At 47.0% G+C, this 22,447-nt stretch overlaps 1 protein-coding gene across 2 annotated transcripts in view; it reads left to right on the forward strand.

The window, feature by feature from the left end:
• ebf1a (EBF transcription factor 1a) overlaps positions 1–22,447 on the forward strand; it is a 52,535-nt gene that overhangs the window by 20,595 nt on the left and 9,493 nt on the right. For both annotated transcript variants that reach the window (XM_034121335.1, XM_034121336.1), the window contains exons 7-11: positions 8,301–8,382; positions 8,905–9,046; positions 11,293–11,423; positions 13,010–13,136; positions 20,181–20,269. In XM_034121335.1, the coding sequence (XP_033977226.1) occupies positions 8,301–8,382; positions 8,905–9,046; positions 11,293–11,423; positions 13,010–13,136; positions 20,181–20,269 (571 nt within the window). The remainder of the gene's footprint in view (positions 1–8,300; positions 8,383–8,904; positions 9,047–11,292; positions 11,424–13,009; positions 13,137–20,180; positions 20,270–22,447) is intronic.

Raw genomic sequence — 22,447 nt, forward strand, 5'->3', positions numbered from 1 at the left:
GACAAAGTCAAAATGGGCCCATTCACAAGGCTGACACACTGTGATTTGTATGTATAGTGCTGTGCAGCCTGCGGGGCACTAGCCCAGGGGCTATCACAGACACCCAGGCCAGTGCAAGAGCATGGGGAGGTGGTGGAGGCAAATGTGTGTGTGTTGAAGGAGAGAGTTGTGTGTGTGTGTGTGTGTGTGTGTATGTGTGTGTGTGTGTGTGTGTGTGTGTGTGTGTGTGTGTGTGTGTGTGTGTGTGTGTGTGTGTGTGTGTGTGTGTGTGTGTGTGTGTGTGTGTGTGTGTGTGTGTGTGTGTGTGTGTGTGTGTGTGTGTGTGTGTGTGTGCTGGAAAGAGAAGCATCAACAGGCTGTCAATCAAGCTCTGGCCACAGCCTGTCACTCGATAGAGCTCGTCCGGGGGAGAATGGGAGTCCCTGGGACCCTGGGTGGAGGAAGGAGGGGAAGTGGAGGAAGCAGGGAGGAGGTCTGTCTGTCTCACTGACTCGGGCTTGATTTGATATTTGATACCGAGCATGTGGCATTTGAATGCAAATCTATTTTGATTGTCCCACCGTCTGATAGGGTTAAGAGGAATCTATAGGGGATATGTATGTGCATCGGAGAGAGACACACACATACAAAATGATGCAGAGAATTATTCAGACGGATTATATTACTCACCGATTCACTTGGCATGAGGCGTTTTATTCTCTAAAAGCAATAAAAATATATTTAATCAGAATAAATATATAACATAATGGGTCGGAGGTTACTAAAATGTGTTTTGCAGTGATTGTTCCCCCCTTTGCGGATAAAGTAGTTCCCTTTTATGTGGAAAAAATGTATGTATACATCCTGTTTTTGAAAATGAGAGCAGGATAATTATTTCCCCCGCAAGCATGTAGAGGATTGTGTTTTAAAAGCAAGCATGCCAAGTGGGCAGACAGACAGAGAGATAGACGGGCGGATAAAGCGGGTATTACTGCAGTATGGAAATGCGAGGCTCAGTTCCCTCCCAATTAGAGCAGTGACTTCTGAAATGCCATAATACCCATTAATTAGCAGGCTGCTATTTTCTCAGTGATATGGCTAATTAGTCTGCGAGGCTCTACTATCTGGACCATTATTATTGGGCTGAAGCCATGCAAACGCACTCACGTACACACACTCATGTTCCAGTTGATGCGCAAACACCAGCATATAAATACCGTACAGAGATACACATGCAGCACACATTTTCCTAACAATTTCCCACAGTTGAGTGACCCTCATTTAAGTGACGCCATTATACGCTTCAGTGGCAGCATAGCACAGCATGAGAGAGATAATGGTGAAGAACGGGAGGTTGGTTACAGACTGACCGCACTCTTTATCAACTGTATGCTCCTCATAATGTGTTATTATACGTGGATAAAACAGTAGCAGTGCTCGTCCCCCCTGTGAGGAACAGCAAGGAAACGTTTCAACCCCCTGTGATGACTCTGTGTGTGTGTGTGTGTGTCTCTACGCCTCGACAGTCCATCAGTGTCTCCCGCCGGACAGACAGGCCACTGACACAGCACCACGAGGCCAGGGAACCTTTTCAATCACTCCCTCACTTTTCCCTCTCTGTCAGGTGGCAGAAAGGCGTGATTGATCTGTTGTTTCGCCACGGCGGTAAAGGAGTGGAAACAAGTTGTGTTGGGTTAAAAAAAAACAAAAAAAAGGAAGATCTGGCATGTGTGACAACCACTTTCATAAGTTTATTAATCATCTTCATCAATATTGCAGCCCTGGACCTGCTGTTGGTTGTCATGCAACGTGTGTGTTTGCATGCATGCGTGTGAGTGTGTGTTCGCACCCATCGCAGCCCGATGAACTTCATAAGTGTCCCATCACCACTTTAATCAAATTACTTATGAACCAAAATTGACAGTTTTCATTAATTATAAAGGATTATTCTAATTGCGATTCAAATTTATTCATTTAGAACAGACGGCATTCAGTAATGTTTCAGGAAATTTGCATATTAAATGGAGAGGGTAGGCCATTAGCTATGCTAATATATGCATGATTCCTTATTTTGTGATTGGTGGGCCATATGTAGCAGGCTTGGGGTGTGCAGGTGAGGAATCTAGAAGGAGCTGTAATATGTTTGATAAACACTGAGGGATGCAAGGCCAAAACACACATGTGCACATGTCCACACACACATACATACACTCGCTCACACCAGCAAAAGCACACGTCTCTGTTCAGTATCAATCTCCCTCCGTCACACACACTCTCTCTGTCCTTGCCTTTTCTCGGTCTCTCCCACTCTCTGGCTCCACATTCCTCCCTCAAGACCCATCGGAGGGGACAACTTTTCACCCGGGAACATACACGGCACACTAATTAAGTTTCTGATTTCTGATCCTGCTGCATTTAGAAACATAACCTTGAGCCTGTGCACAGTCACAGTCATAGTTATGATTTAATACGGTGCTTAAATGGAACAAAAAGAAAGAACTTTCGCAAGCGGCACATTCATCCCCACAATGTATGGTGCTGGTCCCGGGTTGACACAATACTCTTTATCAAGCTATATATAGTCGATGCATTATGCATTAAGTTTAACATGTGCTTAAATCAACACTATTCAATATGAATACATCAGTCTTCAACTAAGGTGGAGAGGAGAACAGTTAGGCTAAATGACTGCGCGGGGAGGCATGCAGGCGGAGGCATAAGCACGCGGTCACACACACACATGGTCACACACACACACACCCGGTCACACACACCCTTCGGCTGTGTGGCGGCGTCTACCCGGGCTGATGACAGGGCCATTATTCACCGGTCAGTCCCACGAGGGCAGGGCTCGGGCTGGACAGGGTAGCAGAGTGTCCCAGCATGGCAGGACAGCGCTGAGGTGAGAGGGACCAGGACCTTCATTACTCTCGTGGTCTGGGGGCCTGGAGCTTTTCTCCCCCTCTCTCACTCTCTTTGTCTCTGTCTCCATCAGATTAATGGGCCAGGCCCCGACAGAGGAAGTGTTTCAATCAGCACCGCCTGCCAAGCTTGTCCATCACCCAGACAGCCTCTTATTCATCATGGCCTTGATACATACACGCATGCAGAGATGTTTATTTAGTTGCCCCCCCCCCCCCCCCCCAGGTGCTCTGGTGTAAAGCCAGGCCACAGGTAGCGATGTTATCAGGCTACAAGTTGTTCAACCCCAGCACTCGTTACTCCCACATTCCTCCGAGCAGCAGAGATCCCATTGCCTGTCTTTCAATGCTCCCCGCACCATTTCTCAGTTGAATTTTGAATGATCCTTTTTCGGATGAAATGGATGAAACACAATCGGTTAAGTGTCTCTGGGACTTCTGTCCCCAAGCTGGGACTGGAGCTCTGGCTCCGGGGGAAGCGAGGAGCGATCCTTCCCAAGTGGGACTGTCCCTCAGCGGCAAAGGCACAGCGCCGATCCTCCATGACCCATCGTCTCCCTCCTCCAGGGTCCATTTGTTCGAAGAAATATTTAACAACGGAGCAAATTCAGCTGACATGACATGAGCAGATAGACGTAGAGGAGGATGGGGCGATGCACGAAGCGAGCTGGAAATGAATTTTTCAGCGCTGTGAGATGTTCTATTTGAATAAATCATGACACTTAAGATAGACATGAGGGCAATATAGAGGTGCTCGCTGCTACTTTGAGGAGTAGCACTCCAAAGGAATGGAGCGATGTGTGTGTGTGTGTGTGTGTGTGTGTGTGTGTGTGTGTGTGTGTGTGTGTGTGTGTGTGTGTGTGTGTGTGTGTGTGTGTGTGTGTGTGTGTGTACCCACATTTCTGTGTGTTCAATATGTGTTTCGGCATGTTTTTCTTTTATGTTTCGTGTTTTTTTAGTCAATCTTTGTCTCGGTGTCTGATATTAGCACGGCATGTTGAACTGGATGTGTCTACGAGTAAACTGGGCCACTGCAGCCGGTTACAGCCTGGTGTCAGAGGCTCAGGGCCAGGCCCAGAGACAGACCTGGTTCTGGATTATTAATGTCCCCCCCCCTGTGGAGTCAGGCCCCCTCCCCCACCCAGTGCCCCTCTACACCCCTGGGGTCAGCCTGCATGGCTCCTGGTGCAAGGCCCCCCTCATAAATCTCCCTAAATTAGTGTGTGTATGTGTGTGCGTGCCTCCACGCTTAAACATATACTGCAGGCAGGGAGACAGGTCACCACGAAAACAAGCCAGTCAGGCTCTTGGCTGAAGTGTCAGTGATGCATAGCGGAAAGAGCGAAGGAAAGAGTTGCAGAGAAAAGAAAGAGAAGTGAAACACACAAGGGGAGGTAAAGAAAATACACAAAACAGGACTTGAGGAAGATATTTGGTTCTCTGAGAGCGCCAGACTTCACTTTAATTTTAGTCGCCTATTTCTCACTTATTTTTCTTCCGCTGTAACATTATATTTGCCTACAAATATTTACACTTAATTTGAACTTGCCTCTGACTTCATCAGGATGGATTTCCTGAACAAATGGTGATGTTTAATTGCCGTTGTGCGGGGGTCTTCCACTCCTCTACCTGCCTAGATTAGTTCAACATGTCCCACGGTGGTAACAGGCGTGGGGAAGTGCTGTTGTGTCACTTAGTTAACCCCCGAGACAAATGGCTCCCCTCCGGAGCACAGTGAATTACACACCTCATGAAGCATATTAGGAGGCAGACACAGTGCTTTTCTTCTGGAGATGATCTGTGAGGCAGAGATGGATGGAGGGAGAGGGAGAGGGCTGAGTTATGGCATCACCCACAGCCATTTTTACAGCGCATCGACATCAGAACAAAACAACAGAGAGGCGGGGCAAGGATAAAGAAATGAGGCAGAAAGATATACAACACAACGTGTAACAAAAGGCTGAACAGATGAATACACTAGAAGTACTTGGGAAGATAAAAGCGCACGGTTCAGAAGTTATCTGTGTTGAAATTGACAAGGAAAACAACTCTTTACCTCATTTGTTGCTAATGTAGGAAAATTATTAGAAAATATAACAGAATTGTCCCTCGGAGGCTTCCTTGCTGTTAGCTAATCGCTTAGACAATCTTTATCACCTCAGTAATAATATTTAGATGCTACAGGGATTACTTAAAAGTTGTGTTATAATTGCTTTCCTTGTTTTGTTTTTTATGCAGAGGGTGATTTTGTGTTTAATTGCTCCAATGTGACAAATAATGCCCGTTATGATATGATGAAAGTGTGAGATCATTAAATTACTACGGCGACCGGCTGTATTTGTTTATTCGTTGTTTTTTCCCCCTGCTACAAATGTACGCCACGAGGCTTCAAGAGGCCAAGCAGTTATTTACACAAATTCACTTCCACAGCCATTCCTGGATTTGGGGGTAATTACGTGAGAGCGAAATGGTTTTATTTCATTTAATCCGGGCCCGCGCAGCAATTTGCTGTGGTAATATTCGTAGCTGTGGAGCCTGCACAGTAAAACAGCTTGAAACCAGCAAGAGTCTCAAAAACAAACAAGGTAGAGGGGCAATAATCAAAACAACCTATGCAGAAGACGACATTTTCCATAGACCTACCAACACTTTTTGTTTTAACATAAGATACAATTGAAGTAGATCATTAATCATTTTATCTCACTAGATATATATGTAATGTTCCAAAACTTTGTCCACATTTCCACTTAAAAAAAGTCACACTTTAGGTAAGTATTGGGTGTTTTAAGATACAGAATCCTCATAAAAAATACAACCCATGTAATTCTTCCTTTAGATTCTTTTAATGTTCACATTTCCAGAGATTATAACACGATGTCAATTGATAAAACATACGACTTCATTAACTTTAAAAATCTGTTTAAATGGACTCATTTGGAATAGCGGGTGGTGTCGTTAAGGAGGAATTTATTGGATAACGTTATGGGGGTCCGCCTGAAAAAGGGATTTTAAAGTCAACATGACATTAAAATCACCTTTTTCATTGATTAAAAAGCGAGGAAAACATAATAATGGAGAGCTGAGCTGAGCAAACGAGGGAATTACAGACTATCCTCAGATATCTGTTCATATTTACTGGTCAGCTGTCAATCAGATTATCCATAAATCCTTATGGTAATCTCTTTGCTATTGCATATCAACACGCACTGCTCTTCATCCACCCCCCCTCCCCATACACCCACACTCTGTTGATCCATGTAAATGTGTGCAGCGGTGATTCCAGGGAAGATGACAGAGCACAGAGGAATCAACATGCTGCAGTTTTGTAATGTTTCCGTGCAGCTGACTCCAGACACCTTAAGTCGTGTAAATAATGAATCGGATGATTCACGCGTGCAGGAGGTCGAGGGGACGCTCTGACATATGGCTAAGCGAATGAGGCATGCTGACTTTTTCGCACTCAATATCTCGGTAGAGTCTCACTTTCCCCTTTTCCTCCACCGCCTCCTCTCTCCAACCCAAACTCTCATATTTAACCCCCTGATTTTGTCACCTCTGACTGTGGTGACCCCGACTTTCCTCTAGCCACTTATCCATCATCCGTCCATCGTGAATACCTCAGAGGAGGACGGTTGGGGAAGAGAGCGGAGTCAATGAATAAAACAGGAGAGTTAGGTGGAGTATGTTGGACAAGTGGATGTGGTCCACAGCTGTCTGTGAGGCTGCTCTCTGACCTCGAGGAGATAAGAAAGTTGGGAGACCCTCAGCCTGTGGGGTCCAACAGCCGCTGTGGAAAAAAAAAAGCCTCCATCTCTGTGCTTCATGAATTATTGAGGTATTGGCCTACAGCTTCTAAAATATACAGGAGGGTGGTCTGTCTCTCTCTTTCGGATTTCACGTACTCTCCACCTCGTCCGTCTGTCTATCTTTCTATCATTTCTTTCTCTTCTCTCTTTTTCCCTCTCTCCTTTCTCTCATTCAGATTTAGCCTCTTGCGCCAGAGAGATCATAAATCAGAACACAAACAAAGAAAAAAAAGAAGAAAGACAGTTTGTTATTCACATCATAAGAGGCTTTTTCTTCCGCACTTGAAGAAGAGAGTCTACCACTAACCAGCTGTCATGCATTTAAAAGTTGTCAGGGATAAATTCACGAGTTCTTGTGTTACATCAGATGCTTGTAATGTGCACAGCAGTAGGCTGGCCCTTGAAATGAGACAGAACTCTGGTCTGTCCATTTATCTTCTCTGCTCTCTTGTGTTTCCACTTTTTCTTTTCTTCCCTCTTCTCGATGAAGCAATTGTCCAAGGCACGCTGCTGCTTACTGTGTTTCTCTTGACATGTCTTTTCTCTGTGTGTGTGTGATGCGTTTGCTCGTGCATGATTATATCTAAGGCAGTTGGCTCCAAACGCGCTGCCCAGTGCAGAATCTTAGCCATAACAAATGAACAGAGGGTAGAAAATAAGACATATGAAAGAAAAGCTGAGCAAAGGAGTGATTCTCTCTCTGGCTGCTGGAGATCTGTATTGTAAGCAGTTTCAGCTGTCAGCACTTCTTTGAGCTACCTCAAAGGGAGGAGGAGGAGGAGGGGACCGGGAAATGTTGTAGTTTTATTTCCCCCCTTTTGAGGGTTCTTGTTTATTTGTACACGGCGCTGTTTATATTCGCGGTTCATTTGATATTGTTTTTTTTTCTTCTCAGAGAGACAGACAGTGCAGAAGGGAGAGTTAGACATACTCTTCAGTGAAAGAAGAAGTTGTCAGGCTTTAAGCCTCGGGGTGGGGCTGGGGAATAAAAATTGTCAGCCGTCCCCTTTTTTTCTGCTTTTCAGGCCTCCGGTTCCCCCGCCCATTCCCCCGCCCATTCCCCCCCCCCCCCCCCTTTTAACTCCTCCGACCCTCCCTCCCCCCTCCCTCCCTCATTAAGTATTGATGTGGGTAGCCATACTTGCCATCTCAGCCTATTAATAATGCATGGCAGGTGCTGTTGATTTGGTCCCTCACACTGAGATTGAGAGAGGCAGGAATGGCAACACTGTGCTGCATAGTAGCTACAGCATAACCTCCTCAGCTGGGGGGGGGGGGGGGGGGGGGGGGGGGGGTGTTCTTGTTCTGGGGCTGCGTCTGCCCCGGTGAGTTTATGGCGAGCAGCTCGGAGATGGATATACAAGGTAGCATCTTACTCAATATCCCCGAGCTGTTTTTACATTGCAAACACCCTTTGTCATAAACAAATGATGGATGACGGTGGGACAGTGTATGAGCCGCGTCTGCCACTGCTGGTTTATTAGTTTTATTTGTACCTTGTGTTTTATTGAAGTAGCTCATACTGTACTTCCAGTGACAGACAGCTTCTCTTTCACTAACACATTTGTTTCTCTCTTTTTCTTGACATATGCAGGTTCTTCCTCAAGTTCTTCCTGAAGTGTAACCAGAACTGCCTGAAGAATGCAGGGAACCCTCGGGACATGAGGCGTTTTCAGGTGAGACTCAACTGCATATGTGCATACAGTATGTGAGGCACAGGTACACGCCACTGTCTTTCACATGTTTTTTGGAAAACAATCCAACATGGCAAAAGCATTACCTCCCAGCTCAAGCATTAGCAGGGTCTCTCACATAAATACTCTTGGATTTCCGAGGGAGGAATCCAGAGAGCAGCAACATAACAATATGGCAAATAGAATTCTCATAAAAAATTAACACCATCCTGTTTTTTGTATTTACTGGCACGCAACTTTATTATTTTGCTTTACTCTTAAAGCTCTCACAGTCATTTAAAAGCTCACTGTACGCTACCTGACCAGCACTACACAGCCAAAGCTGGTGGACAAACATATTGAAGTATTTCACAGCTAAAGAGCCAAAAACAGAAGTATAAGGACTACATTCACCAAGTGGCCAGGAACACTTCTCCTGTCTATGTGTCTTATGTTCGCTAAATCAGTGTCAAAACTGAGTTTAAACGTAGTTTTAATATTTCCTTCAATCTTTTCATTTCCCAGGTGGTTGTGTCGACTACGGTGAGCGTGGAGGGTCATGTCCTGGCCGTGTCCGACAACATGTTCGTGCACAACAACTCCAAACACGGACGCCGGGCCCGAAAACTGGACCCCTCGGAAGGGACTCCGTCCTACCTGGAACACGGTATTAACAGCAGCAGCAAAACACCAAGCTTTTCTTTGTCTTCCTCACTTTCTTTCTCTTTTTGTTCAACTCCCCTCCCCTCCCTCCCTCCCTCACCCCTTCCCCCTCGTCTGGCTCTGCACTCAACCCCTCTTCTGTCTGCGCTCTATCCCTCTCAAACCTGCTTTCTTATCTCTCTCCTGCTTCCTCCCGGATTCTCACTTTCCTCCCTTGTAGGGTTTCTAGCTCGGGCTAAGAGAGAGTGGTAGCTAGTGAGTCTCTCGTCTCTCCCTTGTGGCTTGCTCCCCCCAGGTCTCTGCCTCTGGGCCTTCTACTCTGCCTCGCATAAGCACTATGTGTCTTATGAGGTCTGTTCTGCTTAAAGCCAACACTGGCTTTATTTCCTCGGAGACCTGCTTTTATCCTCCAGCCCTCCATCACTCCCCATCCCTCAGGTTTTCAAAAAAGCCCATGCACACACATACACACCCCCGCATGCACAGTCAGACCCAAACCTTTAATACTTCATAATGACATGTGCACATGATTTAGGAGCCCGCACTGATTCCCAAGTCCCTAATCCAGTTATTTTCTCATTTCGATTTCCCAGACATTGAATAAGAGAAACATATTTTTTTTTTTTTGCTTTGAGGAAAGTCAACCTCAGGGATGATAATGACAAAAAACTAAGAAGGGATTTACATGATGGCCGACAGTAGATTGCATTAAGATTGAATGTTATGTTTAAGTCTTTCTAATGACCATTCTCCAGAGGTAAAGGGGGACCACTTGTCCCTATGACAGACGATTTGAAAAGCTAACAGACATATTGGAGACGTCAGCGAGCCATGGATCTTACACAGAGAGGAGAGCACTCACAGTATTCTAACAGATGTCCCCTGTGTCAGAGAGATTTGTTTGAGAATTTCCTCCTCTGACTTTTTACTCTCCTGACATCAGCGGTGTGAAGTAGGAACAAGAGGAGTGAAAGAAAAAGACAAAGGGGGTAGAGGTAGGAACAATGAGAGGAAAGGGTAAAAGAGCATGATACTATAAAGAAAAGATGAAACGATACAGAGAAACTCTTTCTTTCTTTCTCTAGTGTGTTTCGAGGTTGTGTGCTAGGATACATAACTTTGGGGGCCCATTTCAGGCGGTAATGGATGAGCGGGGCATAAAGTTGAACAGATGGCACCGAGGAACACCCCAAAGTATAATCCTATCACGTGGATTCACGTTCCACCATCTGGTTAATCCACACACACACATGCACACATGCACATGGAGCGCACATAATATCAGCGGCTGTGAAAAGGAGGCATCTTAGGCCCTGATTACGGCCACAGATTGCTGCTTGGTGAACGTTGATCTCTGCAGGCGTATCGAGGGGCTAAATATCATTCCAGCTTGTTGAGGGGGATCAACAGAACAGGGAGTCGGGCAAAGAGCAAATGCTAGGCTGCAGGGGGAAAAAAGTCAGCCTAGTCTAAAGTGGATTATGCCGCTTTATAGAATTACAGCATGTCTGACAAGCTGCATATCTGTTAAGGAGAGGAGATTTAGCTTGTATAAACATGTATTTTCCCAATGCTGTTCTTTTCTTCAATCACATCCAGTAATCTCCAAGTCCATAATACCAACAGATAAGGCCAAAAAGCACATGGAATACCAGTTATTGGAACCGCGGTTTATTGTTGTTATTCCATGTACCCGATAAATAATATGTTTTTGAGAGAAAACATTGAAAGCTTACAAAATGCATTAGGAATATCCGAGCCAGAGCTGAAATGACCCCGTCCGGTCACGTGCTCTGCGGCCACAGGCGCTGAGATACAGTAGCCGCACGGATATATGAAAACAGACAGCTGAGCGAGGGCGAAGTGTTTGGTTAATGAAGGCGGCGTATTCACAGGGCAGAGCGACTGTTGGCTCTGCTCCGCTCCCCGGTCGCGTGGCCTTTGATCAGACACTCAGCACACCTGACATTTACACGCCCGCACGCTTTGCCACGTGTCATAAAACAAGCGCACCGCAGCAGCCCTTGCACACAGGGCAGGGGTGATGTTTAATAACGGGGTGCGTATAATCACTCTGATTAGTATTCCTCGCTCGCCCCTGACCCCTGGGAGAGAGGAGAGAGGTGATGTGTGTGTGAGAGAGAGATGGAGAAGAGGAGGCGAGCGTACATTATGGCAATAGCAAAGACCTTTATGGGCTGTCATTAGGTCGGTTACCATCTAATCTATGTTGTCTGTGACTCTTTACAGCGACCCCCAGCATCAAAGCCATCAGCCCCAGTGAAGGCTGGACCACAGGGGGCGCTACCGTCATCATCATCGGGGACAACTTCTTCGACGGGCTGCAGGTCATCTTCGGAACAATGCTGGTCTGGAGCGAGGTTAGTCACCATCTGGTCAACGGTGTGTGTTTCATATGTTTGCATCCTGACCACCAAATATTGGTTTTCCTACTTCAAAAGCCAACTGTTCCCAATCTCTTTAGCTTGGGGCCAACTTAAAACATAGGCCTGTTTGCAGCCCACATCTCACAGGCATAAGTTGAAGGCACAACTTTTATGTTTGATGTGAATGCCTTTTATGGGTATAATGGGTAGAAAAAAAAGAAAAAAGTCCAAATGTATACATATAGTGTGTAAGAAAAATATCCTTTCCTAACACTTTGATGATCTTCTCCTGCAGTATCTTGGTATCCCAAGGGGGTATTGAGACCATGTTGGGAACAACCGTGGTAAACTAGGACTTCATCAATGAATTCTTAATGAACAGAATATGAAAGTAATTTCAAATAAAATGACATTAGTTGGCTTTAGCTTCTCAAATGTGAAAATGTTCCTCATTTCTGAGTTTCACATCCGTGTAAATTGCATCCATTTGAGGTCAAATGACTGAATTAATAATGACAATGATCACTAATTGCATCTCTACTGTAAACCCATATCAAAAATATTCAACAGTCCTAACAGCCTGCTTTCTCATTTCTCTCTGTACCAGTTATTATTTTAGTCATATCTCTTCTCATCTCCCTTCCTGTCTTTTATTATGTTAGCATCTACCTTCTTGGAATATGTGCACACCGTACTGTATGAATCTCTTTGTAAGGAGCATCTGCCACATGACTAAAATGTAAATGTAGTGTATGTGTGAAATTGAAGGTCAGCGAGCGGCGCAGCTAAACAGCTTTCTCTTTAGTAAAGGAATAATTCTATAAAAAGCTCCTATATTATCTCGCTGAGAGGTGAGTGGGGCCAGACAATGGTGGAATGAAAGCATAGCTAAGTGAGCAATGAAAGGGATAGTTATAACAACACACACATACACACACGCACATACACTATAGCTGCTGGCACAGGCATTGATAGCTTTTGAGCGCTGCTAGCTTTGAGTGCTAGTTGACTATAGCGTGCAGAGAACGAGCACTCAGTGAGGTCTCATTTGTGTTTTGTCTTAATACCGTTTTCCTTCAAAGACCTTTCAGCACACACACAGACATACACACACACACACACAGACATACATGGGCTCATCAGCCGCACTAAGTGAGCCTGTTTACGACACAATGGCGCTTTAATGTGGCTAACGGCAGCTCGACAGCCTCAGCTGACAGACACAGAGACAGGGGCAGCAGAGACGAGCATATTATACATTTACTTATACCGCGTAATAGATGTATGCACAGGAAGGTGTGTTTTATTCATACACAGATAACTGCTTTTGAACCCCTCTCACACAGTCCATGTCAGCACTGATAACCATCCGAAGCCTCACAGTGACATTGCCTCAGGCTACGAGGCCACCTGAGGGCTTCAGCGCTAACACATCATTTTCAGGCTGATTATACAAAGAAAAGAGAGTCAAAAGCGGCAAAGGGAAAGGTCTGAGGCAGGCCCAGAACGGTCCCCCGAGCACATGTTTGGATATAACATTTCATTGCATTAATCTTTCTGCCCTCTCTGCCTCTCCGTAGCTGATCACCCCCCATGCCATCCGTGTGCAAACTCCACCCAGACACATCCCCGGGGTGGTGGAGGTCACGCTGTCCTACAAATCCAAACAGTTCTGCAAAGGCACACCTGGGCGCTTCATCTACACAGGTACTACGCACTTACTAACACTTACTAATGACACTCATTAACAGAGATAATGTAGCCCAAAACTTCCAAACTGCTGTTTTTTTAACAAACAATTTTCTCCTTGATGCTCTTATTTTCCACCTGCCTTTTAGATGTGAATAACAGCTATAATCACATAAATAACTTTTTTATTGTTTTGACTGCATATTTTCAATATCTGCTCAAAGTAACCTGGTGCAGCTCACACGCCGTCAATTTCTTCACACCGTTTCTGGAGACAAATGTGCACGCTAAGCAATTTAAAATGGAATAACACGACTCAATAATTCCCTGCAAAAGCCTTTACTGATCAGAGGAGGAAAAGTGTTTGCCCTCCTTTTATGAAGCAGGCGAAGGTCAGGAGGAGGTTTAACCTTTTTGATTAGAGGGATTATTGAGATTTAACCCTGTCGAAGGCGCGATCCAGGAGGAGTGTGATTTTTGACAGCGAGTGCCGAGGCACGCAAACCCCGAGTGTTACATCAGAGCGTGTATCGGTGCAGAGTTATAGCCACGCGGTGAAAAGAGCGGCAGAGAGAGTGAATACGAAGCGGTGATTAACCAATGCGAGGCCACAGGTCCCCGGGGACGTTGTGAATCACATAAATCTGTCTGTAATCTCAACCACTGATAGACTTAGGCTGTAAGCCCCCGGCTGGAATTGCCAACATTTGACAAAATCACAATTGAGAGCGAGCGTGTGCGTCACATCGCCGCCATGAATTTTCTCTGCATCTTGTGTGTGTCCTAATTACTGGGCATGGACAGAATCCATGTCCAATGCGTCATAATTATGACTCTGTGTTTGTGTACTTACGAGGAAAGGCTGCGAGGAAGGCCGCCTGTGTTTGTTTGTATGTACGTGTGAATGTATTTCAAGCGCACACATACACGTTGACAAGTAACTGCATTACTAAGACAGAGGGCAGATGGGTAGGCAGCCTTTGCCATGCCAGAGCTGTCCAACAGCCCTCTCTCTGCCAAACTCGTAGAGCTGTGTGTACATCGGCGTGTGGAGATGTGTGTGCACAGCCTTTTAATGTGCCAGACATGTGGGAACCGTATGCATAAACGCCCTATCTCTTCCCAGCCCTCCTCTCTTTCCCCTTGTCACATTCACTTATTCAAAACTTGCTTCTTTGGATGAATTCATCCCCCCTCTCTCTGCGCTCTCTATCGCTCTGCCTTTTGGCTCCCACGGATAGAAAAATCTCAACAGGTGAGGGGTAGCAAGAGGTCATCCAGTGGAAGCCAAACACACACACACACAGATACACACACCGTGCTGCTGCTTGCCAAGCTGCTGGCACCTTCACGGTGACACAGTCAACCGTGTCGAGGCATAGATCCCACTTCTACTCTTCACACACTTCACTTCAGACCCCGCTCTGCACCCTCAGCGGGTATTTGTATCTCTCCCACTGCTCCTTTATCTTCCCCCTTTTTTTAGGATTTCGCGTTCTTCTAGCATGAAAAAACCTGCTCACATTTGGTGTCTGGAATGAGAGGATGAGCTGAGCATTTGGAGCATAACAAATGCAATTGATGAGAGTGTGGAGAGAGGTGGGTGAGAAAGGGAGGAGAGGAGAAGGATGGGAGAGAGGGATGGAGGATTACCATGGGCCATGTTGCCCTCCTGGGTCTGTTTGGCACCAGTTTGAGCCCAGTTGCCAGTGGGTACTAATCATGGAGGATTGGCAGCACCGCGTGGCAGCTGGCAGCTAGCGCGCACACACACATCAACACTGGCGGACGTGCATACACTCGTATATTACATGTGCACGCACGATCACACACACACACACACACACACGTGCGCTCGGCGAATTACATTGGGGACAGCTGGCATTGCTAATCAACTTCAGCTGAGGAGAGGAAAGCGAGCAGCTCACAGACCTAATTAAGTCAACACATACCCAATACTGCTGCTACCGCTACTTTGCAAACATACACACACACATCTATACGTTTACCCACCCTCCACCCTCCACCCTCCTCTCTCTGCCGGATCATTGATACTCCACAACTGGCCGGCGCTGAATGGAAACATTTCAGCCTCAGTTCAGGACGGAGGAGACAAGCGAGGGACTTTTGGTGCAGAGGAGGTTCGGAGAGAAGCTATTACAGTAATGTGTCCTCTGCCGTCTCTGAGGACTCCTCTGCCATTAGACTTCAGAAAGCTCCAATTAGACTCATCAAAGGCAATTAAGCTCTCCACTGATAAGAATATAAGAATGTGGTTTTTTTCTTGCTCTTCCCTCTGTCTTTTTATCCCCTTATCCCCCTTCTGTTCCTCTCCCTGCCCTCTGCCTTACCCACCTCTGGGGCTGAGAGCTCTCCTTAATCTCCCTCTCTTTCTCCCTCTTTCTATCTCTCATTATCAGGTCATTGCCCCCCCCCCCCCCCCCCCATTCCCCCTTCTCCCAAGTCTCCCCTGTACAAATGCATCTCCATGTTTGGTTGTGTATCACCTCATACTGGATTGCTGTCTTAGTGACATTCATCAGAGGTGCTCTCTCTTTTCTTTACGCAACGCTATATAGAGTTATAATATGTGCCACCAGGGCCCATAGGGATGTGTGTTTGTGTGTGTGTGTGTGTGTGTGTGTGACGCAGGGATACCGGCCATAGATTGGGGGAGTTGATGAATCACCCTTGTCGTTCAAAAGGCAATCCCTCCCTCCTCAGTATGCAGCCTTGTCTGCTTAGTGCTCCCGCTACAGCGTCGGCTGATATTAAAAGGCTCTGCTGGCTCACATTAAGGCCGGCACCGTGCGCACCGACACGCATCCGCACACACGCACGCACGCACAAACATTAGGGGTAGTTTTTCAGCGCTGAGTGCAGATTAGGTGTGTAGGAAACATCAGTCAGTCGGCGCGAGGAGGAGCAGGAAAAGTGAGGTGAAAGACAAAAGTCAAGAGCAGAATTTAAACCAGGCGGGATGCTGCTGAAGTCTCTCCGCCTCGGAGATCCAAATGAGTTTTAAGGAGTGGAAGAAGGGCTGTCAGTTGTCTGTCATTCTACACACTGCAGACACAGCGCGGAAACACAGACAATGCCCCAGTTGAAAGCATTCCCATGATCAGTAAAGTTCTTATTTTTGAATTAATATGTAATTAAATATGCTTGTCACACACAGCTGAGGAAGATTACTATGCCAAGAAGAGCACTTCAAATTGGTAATATGCTGATTGTGTGGACATAATGATGTTGGTGCAATTTGCAGAATCAGTCGAAAAATCTGTTACAAACATATTCTACATTCAGATGAGATACAGCCACACACGTGAACAAGCACATTCACCAACACACAAATGCAGCATGCAGTCATCTGGCAATAAAAGTGGGGTGCAACCGCGCGCTGGTCAATTACTTGTCTTGCTGCTATTTGTGAATGCTGTCTTTTATTGAGCTTGGGTGGAGGCCTGCCGTTGATTAAAACGGCCGGGTCTCCAGCTGGAGACGGGGGGCCAGCTGAGATAGCAGCACACATCCACGTTTACTGCACACAGTCTGAACAGTGAGGAAATTCACACCTCTATTTGAGATTGAGATTAATTTTCTGCACCATGTGGCTTGTCTTGCCTCTTTAGCGCGCTCCGTTCTTATTACAGGAGCATCTGGTCCATGATGATGATGTAAATGAATTTCCAAACGAAGATTATTTTATACCCCGCTGAAATGAGCGCCGTTCACCAGGGGGGGGGGGGGGGGGGGGGGGATGTTTTCTTATGTCTTAATTCAAGCGCACACTTTTTCCCCCTCGGATGTTCAGATGCTGCATTCTCACAGTGAGGTAGTCAGGTATTGTTAACTGTCGACATGTACTTTTTCAACCGATAATTAGAGCTTGTGGTAGCATCCACACCTCCATTGATTTGTAGAATCTCTTAGCGTCTCCCCTCCTCCTCCACCATCCTCTCCTTCTTCCCTTAGCCTCTCCCTTCCTTTAGGAGGAAAAAGCTCCACTCATCTGTTTTCTGTGTATGAGTTTCCAGCCATGCATTAGTCTCCCTGACATGTTCAAGCGATGCTTTATTTAGCTTGTCGGATTCTGCAAATAAACGCAATCTCTAGGTTTATGGAAAAATGGATAAAAATTAGATTGTAAGGTATTGATCTGGATTGCGAGTAGTCGGTGGGGGTGTTGTATATATGTGTGTGTGTGTGTGGGGGGGGGGGGGTGTGGGGGGGAGCAGCTCTCATCTGTGTGAGCGTGAGGGGGGGGGGGGGGGGGAGAAATGAAGCCGTAATTCAGGGCTATTGAACCCCCTGCCACTGGCGGCATCGATCGCAAGGCAGCGCTTATGAGATCACACCTGAGCACTGGAGACTGCGGAGGGGAGGGAAAGGGGGGGGGGGGGGAGAGAGGGGAAGGGAGGGAGGGAGGAGAGAGGGATGCAAGGAGGGAGAGGGGAGACGAAGGAGCGGAGAGAGAGAAACAGAAGGTTGTGATATGATCAGCTCCTTACCTACTGTCTGAGGGCCTGTTAAGGTGTTAACATCAAGCCTCAGAGCCAATTACCTCACCCTGCAAGTACACTGCCCACTCACCCCCCCCCCCCCCCCCACACACACACACACACACACACAGTGTTGTGACACAGGAGGAGAGGGGAAGCAGCTCCTGGACACTTACTGTATTTTCCCCCTCCTCCTCTCCCATGTTTCCAGGACGACTCCACCGTGCTGACCTCTCAATTATCCCTCAACCCCCCCCCCCCTACTCTTTGCGGCCCAAACATCCCCCCTCGTACCCCCCCCCCCCCCCTGCACCCAAAGCTCATACGTCCAGCACCTCTACCCTCCTCCTTCTCCCCCCCCCCTCACCCCTTCATACACACTCCCCCTGCGGCCCTGTGGGTTATTATAGTGAAATATGAAGCGGTGTGGATTCTAGGCTTCATGAAATTTCCATGAGCATTGATCTGATCTGATGTGGGTGATTGCTAGGTGAATCCCTCCAGTCCAGGGCTGTTGCTCATCTATTCATTTATTTATGGCAGTTATGTTTTACTGGCTTTGATTTGCTCTTCTGGAGAGCGACAGCTAAGGATTATAAATATACCTGTATGGGAGAGTGTGCTTTGAATCCTGGAGTGTACCGGCACAACACTGCTCAGTCTAGGCAGGGGTTTTTTCTTTTTCTTCCAGTACTAATTCTTGTTGTGAAATTTGAAATATTTAGCAAGGATATAAGAACATAAAACACAGAGATAATCCCCAAAGAGACGCAGCCACGTAGTTAGCGGTGCACGTTGTCACCCACATACTCCTCTGGGTTTATGGTCCTTGAAAATGAGCGGAGACAATATCGCTTCCTCTCTCAATTACCAGAATTGTCTCTTTATTTGTAATAGGGGGTATCGCTGTACGACTTAGGGGTTTGATGCTATTGTTCACTCGAGGCTCATTTGGCACATTGTGGAGAGAACTGATAACAAATTCATCATAAAAACAAAAGCCTCTGAGAGGACGTTGTCGGAACAACCCCCTCCTCAGACTGCAGGCCTAATCCAGGGCAAATCCTCCTGAAGGCTTTAGAGAGATCAGAGAATAGGGAAGTAATGTCAAATATTTGTCCTCGGAAATAATTCATACTTTATTTGTTGCATGTGATCATCTCATTGTTTTTGGCTTATTTTATCAGTGGACCAGCTGGCCTGTAATGCGTGTCATTCTTCAGAAGTTGAGCCTGCCTCTGGCATCTCTCTTCCACTTCTTTTCTCTCCCCCCCGCTCTGTTTTGTCTTTGCTTCGAGCTATTCACCTTTCCTTTCTCTCACTCTTCTGGATTACTGGAGTGTTCCTCTGGGGAGAGCTGTCCAAATGCGTCTGTGTTGCCAAAACAGAGCAACAACCGATTCCCCCTCTGCTTTGCTCTCTTTGGGTTTGTGTGTTTCGCAGCGAGCCGTGGTGAAGTCACTATAGAGGTCCAGCAGGACAGCTTGTACTCATAGCCTCTAGGGGCCTTTTTTCTTTTTCTTCCGGGGGGCCGCCTAGTCAGCCTGGCTGCTCAGATGTGAGGCGAGCAGGGCATCAGCACCCCCCAGGAAAACGTCCAAGCTTGCGAGACCCACAGGGGAAACAGACGGACGCCACAGACACGTACAGACAATCCTCACGCACTACGGCTCCTTTTCTTTCACTTCGTACAAACACATATACGGGATAAAGCCACACACTGCGAACAGAAGCCGCTTCTTCGTGTAGGCTGTAGCCGAGAAAGGAGTCAAGACTGTTATCCATGTTGTGCATTGACTCCCCAGGCAACCCACAAAGAGGCACAGGGGGGGGGGGGGGAGGAGGGTAAAAGACAGGGAAAGAGAGTACATTAGGAATGAATTATGTGGAGAGAGCACTTATCCAACAATCCTCCTCTGAAGTGTTTGTACTACGAGCCTCAGATCTTCATTGTATTTATTCTAATGTTTAAATATTCATGGTAAATCTTCTCATATTCAATTACCGTAGCACGACCACAGCATGCCGAGAGAGTGATTTCTCCCTGCTGCCTGGATGATCTGACTGTGTGTGTGTGTCTGTGTTTGTGCGTGAGTGTATGCGACCGCTTCTATGTGTGTGTGTGTGTGTGTGTGTTTAGCTTGTTCCCCGGAGCGATCAAGCCTTTGTTATATTGGAACCAGTCTCTGTAATTGCTTATATTAGTCGCTGATCAACGCAAGACCACAGGACACACACACACACACACACACACACACACGCTGATGCCTGATTCCTGACAGTCTTTTTATTAACCACCAAAGCAGGCGACAGAGAGAGATTCATTACATCACAGGCAAACAAAGACACACACCAGACTTAATAGAGAACACCCACATTTCCACCGCTTTTAGTTTAATGTTGAAGTGTGAAAGAAAACCTGCTTAATTCAGTCGCTTCTACCGTCGGAGAGAGAATCGCTCCTCCTGCTGAAGCGCTCGCATGCTGTTTGAACAGAAGGTGTTTGTCATTATTAAGAATCAAACATTCAAAGTTGTATTTCTCTTCCCTCTTTCTGCAGCGCTGAACGAGCCCACCATAGACTACGGCTTCCAGAGGTTACAGAAGGTCATCCCCAGACACCCCGGAGACCAAGAGAGATTACCCAAGGTACACTGCTCCGCTCCTCTCGTGTGTCCGGTTGCCACGTGCTATTATCTTCATAGGGATTTGTCTCGGTAACACTGGTAACAGCGAGAGATATTGACAACTCCTAGAGTTTCATAGCATGTACGGACAGACGTGGGCACAAGGGCAGCGTGACCTCACATACAGAGGAATAACTGTGTGCTGCGGACAGTAAGCTATACATGACACCATGCGGTACACACACATTACATTTTATCATACGGTCATGTTCTGCCCAAACAAACACTTTATACTGCGTAGTGAGTGCACAAGCAACTCCATTCATCCTTCTAGTATAAGGTCATTTAGACTGGCAAAGTGGGAGAGGGAAAGGGAAGGATGGAGGGAGGGAAAAGAGGGAGGAAAGGAGGTTGAGGGGGAGAGGGGGAGAGAGGAAGAGAGAGGCAGAAGCAGGTTAGGTGATCCATCATAGCTGTCCGGTCTTACCTCCTGCTGGGTCAGTGGATCGAAGTCAACCCCGGGTGGACTTTATTACTTCCAGCACACACACACACATGTACACAAACCAGCACACACACACATAACACAGAAATGCACACACGCATTTCTGTGTGGCTGTTCACACACACTCGGTGGAGGGAAGTCACCGTGAGGCAGAGATGGAGAGCCCAGGTAGATGCAGAAGGAAGATAGAGAAATCACTTGTCCTCGCCGCGTGTCATGTCTGGCGGATACGAGACTTGTCCCGGAGAGTTTCTGCTCTTTAGCCTATCAACCCCCCGTATCTCTCTAAATATCTTTGTATCCATCCATCTCTTCTCCTCTCCTCCTCTTCCTCCCTCGCTCCGCGGTGTCTCTTTGCTCTTCTAAATGAACAGCGGTAGCTGGCAGGCCCGGTTGTTCATTTCAGCTCTATTGATTTGTGCCTTTATTGAGGTAATAACAGTTTGTTGACCGCACTTCTCTCAACTGTTGGCCTCAATCATCCAAGAGAGGGGCACACACTGGCAGCTTCTCCAGATACAAATGTCCACTCACGGTCACTCTGGCAGAAGCCTCTCTGTGGTTGTTCTGTTTGTAATGGAGACTTAATTGATTGGGAATATAACGTAGTCTGTTCTAGTGGCACCTTTTTTTCCAAGGGGTTCCTAATGAACCAACACTGAGCGGGATTTCTGCCAAAGCCTGTTCTATATGGCTGTATGTCGTGGTAATGATCCAGTGTCCAGCTGAAACTGCCCCATACTGCGCTGCGGCTAATAGTAAGAGTCAGACTGCAGGGTGTTTAGCTGCAAGCTGTGGTGGAGCTGGGGGTCTGGGGCCGGCTAATGAGTGACCGCCCTGCCAGACGAGGCCAGGCTCTGCTCTGGATCAGGTTCCCCTTCCTGTTGACGTCTCTGTGGGCCTGACTTTACGGGAAGAGACCCTGCGCCCAGGAAATGGTCTCCCCTTACAGCATCAGAGCAAGGGAGGCAGCTCGGCGCTAACCACATTTATCTGTTTATCAGAAGGACTCTGGAGCGCTGCCTAATCGCGTTTAGCTACCGGACAGATCCCTTTGCTAACGAGAGGCTGATAGGTACAGACAGGGCACAGGACCACGAGAGAGTGATTAATAGAGGGAACGGGAGAGGAGAAGAGAAAGATGTCTAGTGGAGGAGACGCAGAGACAGACAGGAAGTCCCGAAGAGAAAGTCTACGAGACTCATAGTGAAGAAAAAACCAAAAGACAATTTAGATGAAGTGACAGGTTCCACATGTCCCCACCGTTACACTCCAGCGGCGGATACATTTGTGTCCTAATGCCTCACACTTCCCTCATTCCCACTGCTCCTCCCTCCCTTTCTCCCCCTCCCCTCCCTCCCATCATCCATCCATCCATCTACCCATCTAGCAATCCCTGGGAGGCACGGGGCGTCGAGGAAAAGCATGGAGAAGGAAGCGAGGAGCGGTGCATACATACTAAAGAACCACTTACCTTCCCAGGGCCTCTACATCTCTCAATCACGCCGAGCAGGCCTCCTCTACCAGTCTCCCCTCTCTTCCGTCTCTCCTCCCTTCCTCCCTCCCCCCTGCCTCCCTCTCTGCCTCCCCCAGATAGTGCTAGTAATGGGAGGTTAACACAGAGGCAGCGCTCCCATTATTGAGTGAATTTAGCACCTCGGACAGCGCTCTACAATCTTTATTGCTTTGCTGACC

This window comes from Trematomus bernacchii, unplaced genomic scaffold (genome assembly GCF_902827165.1).
Source record: "Trematomus bernacchii unplaced genomic scaffold, fTreBer1.1, whole genome shotgun sequence".
NCBI classification, from domain to species: Eukaryota; Metazoa; Chordata; class Actinopteri; order Perciformes; family Nototheniidae; genus Trematomus; species Trematomus bernacchii.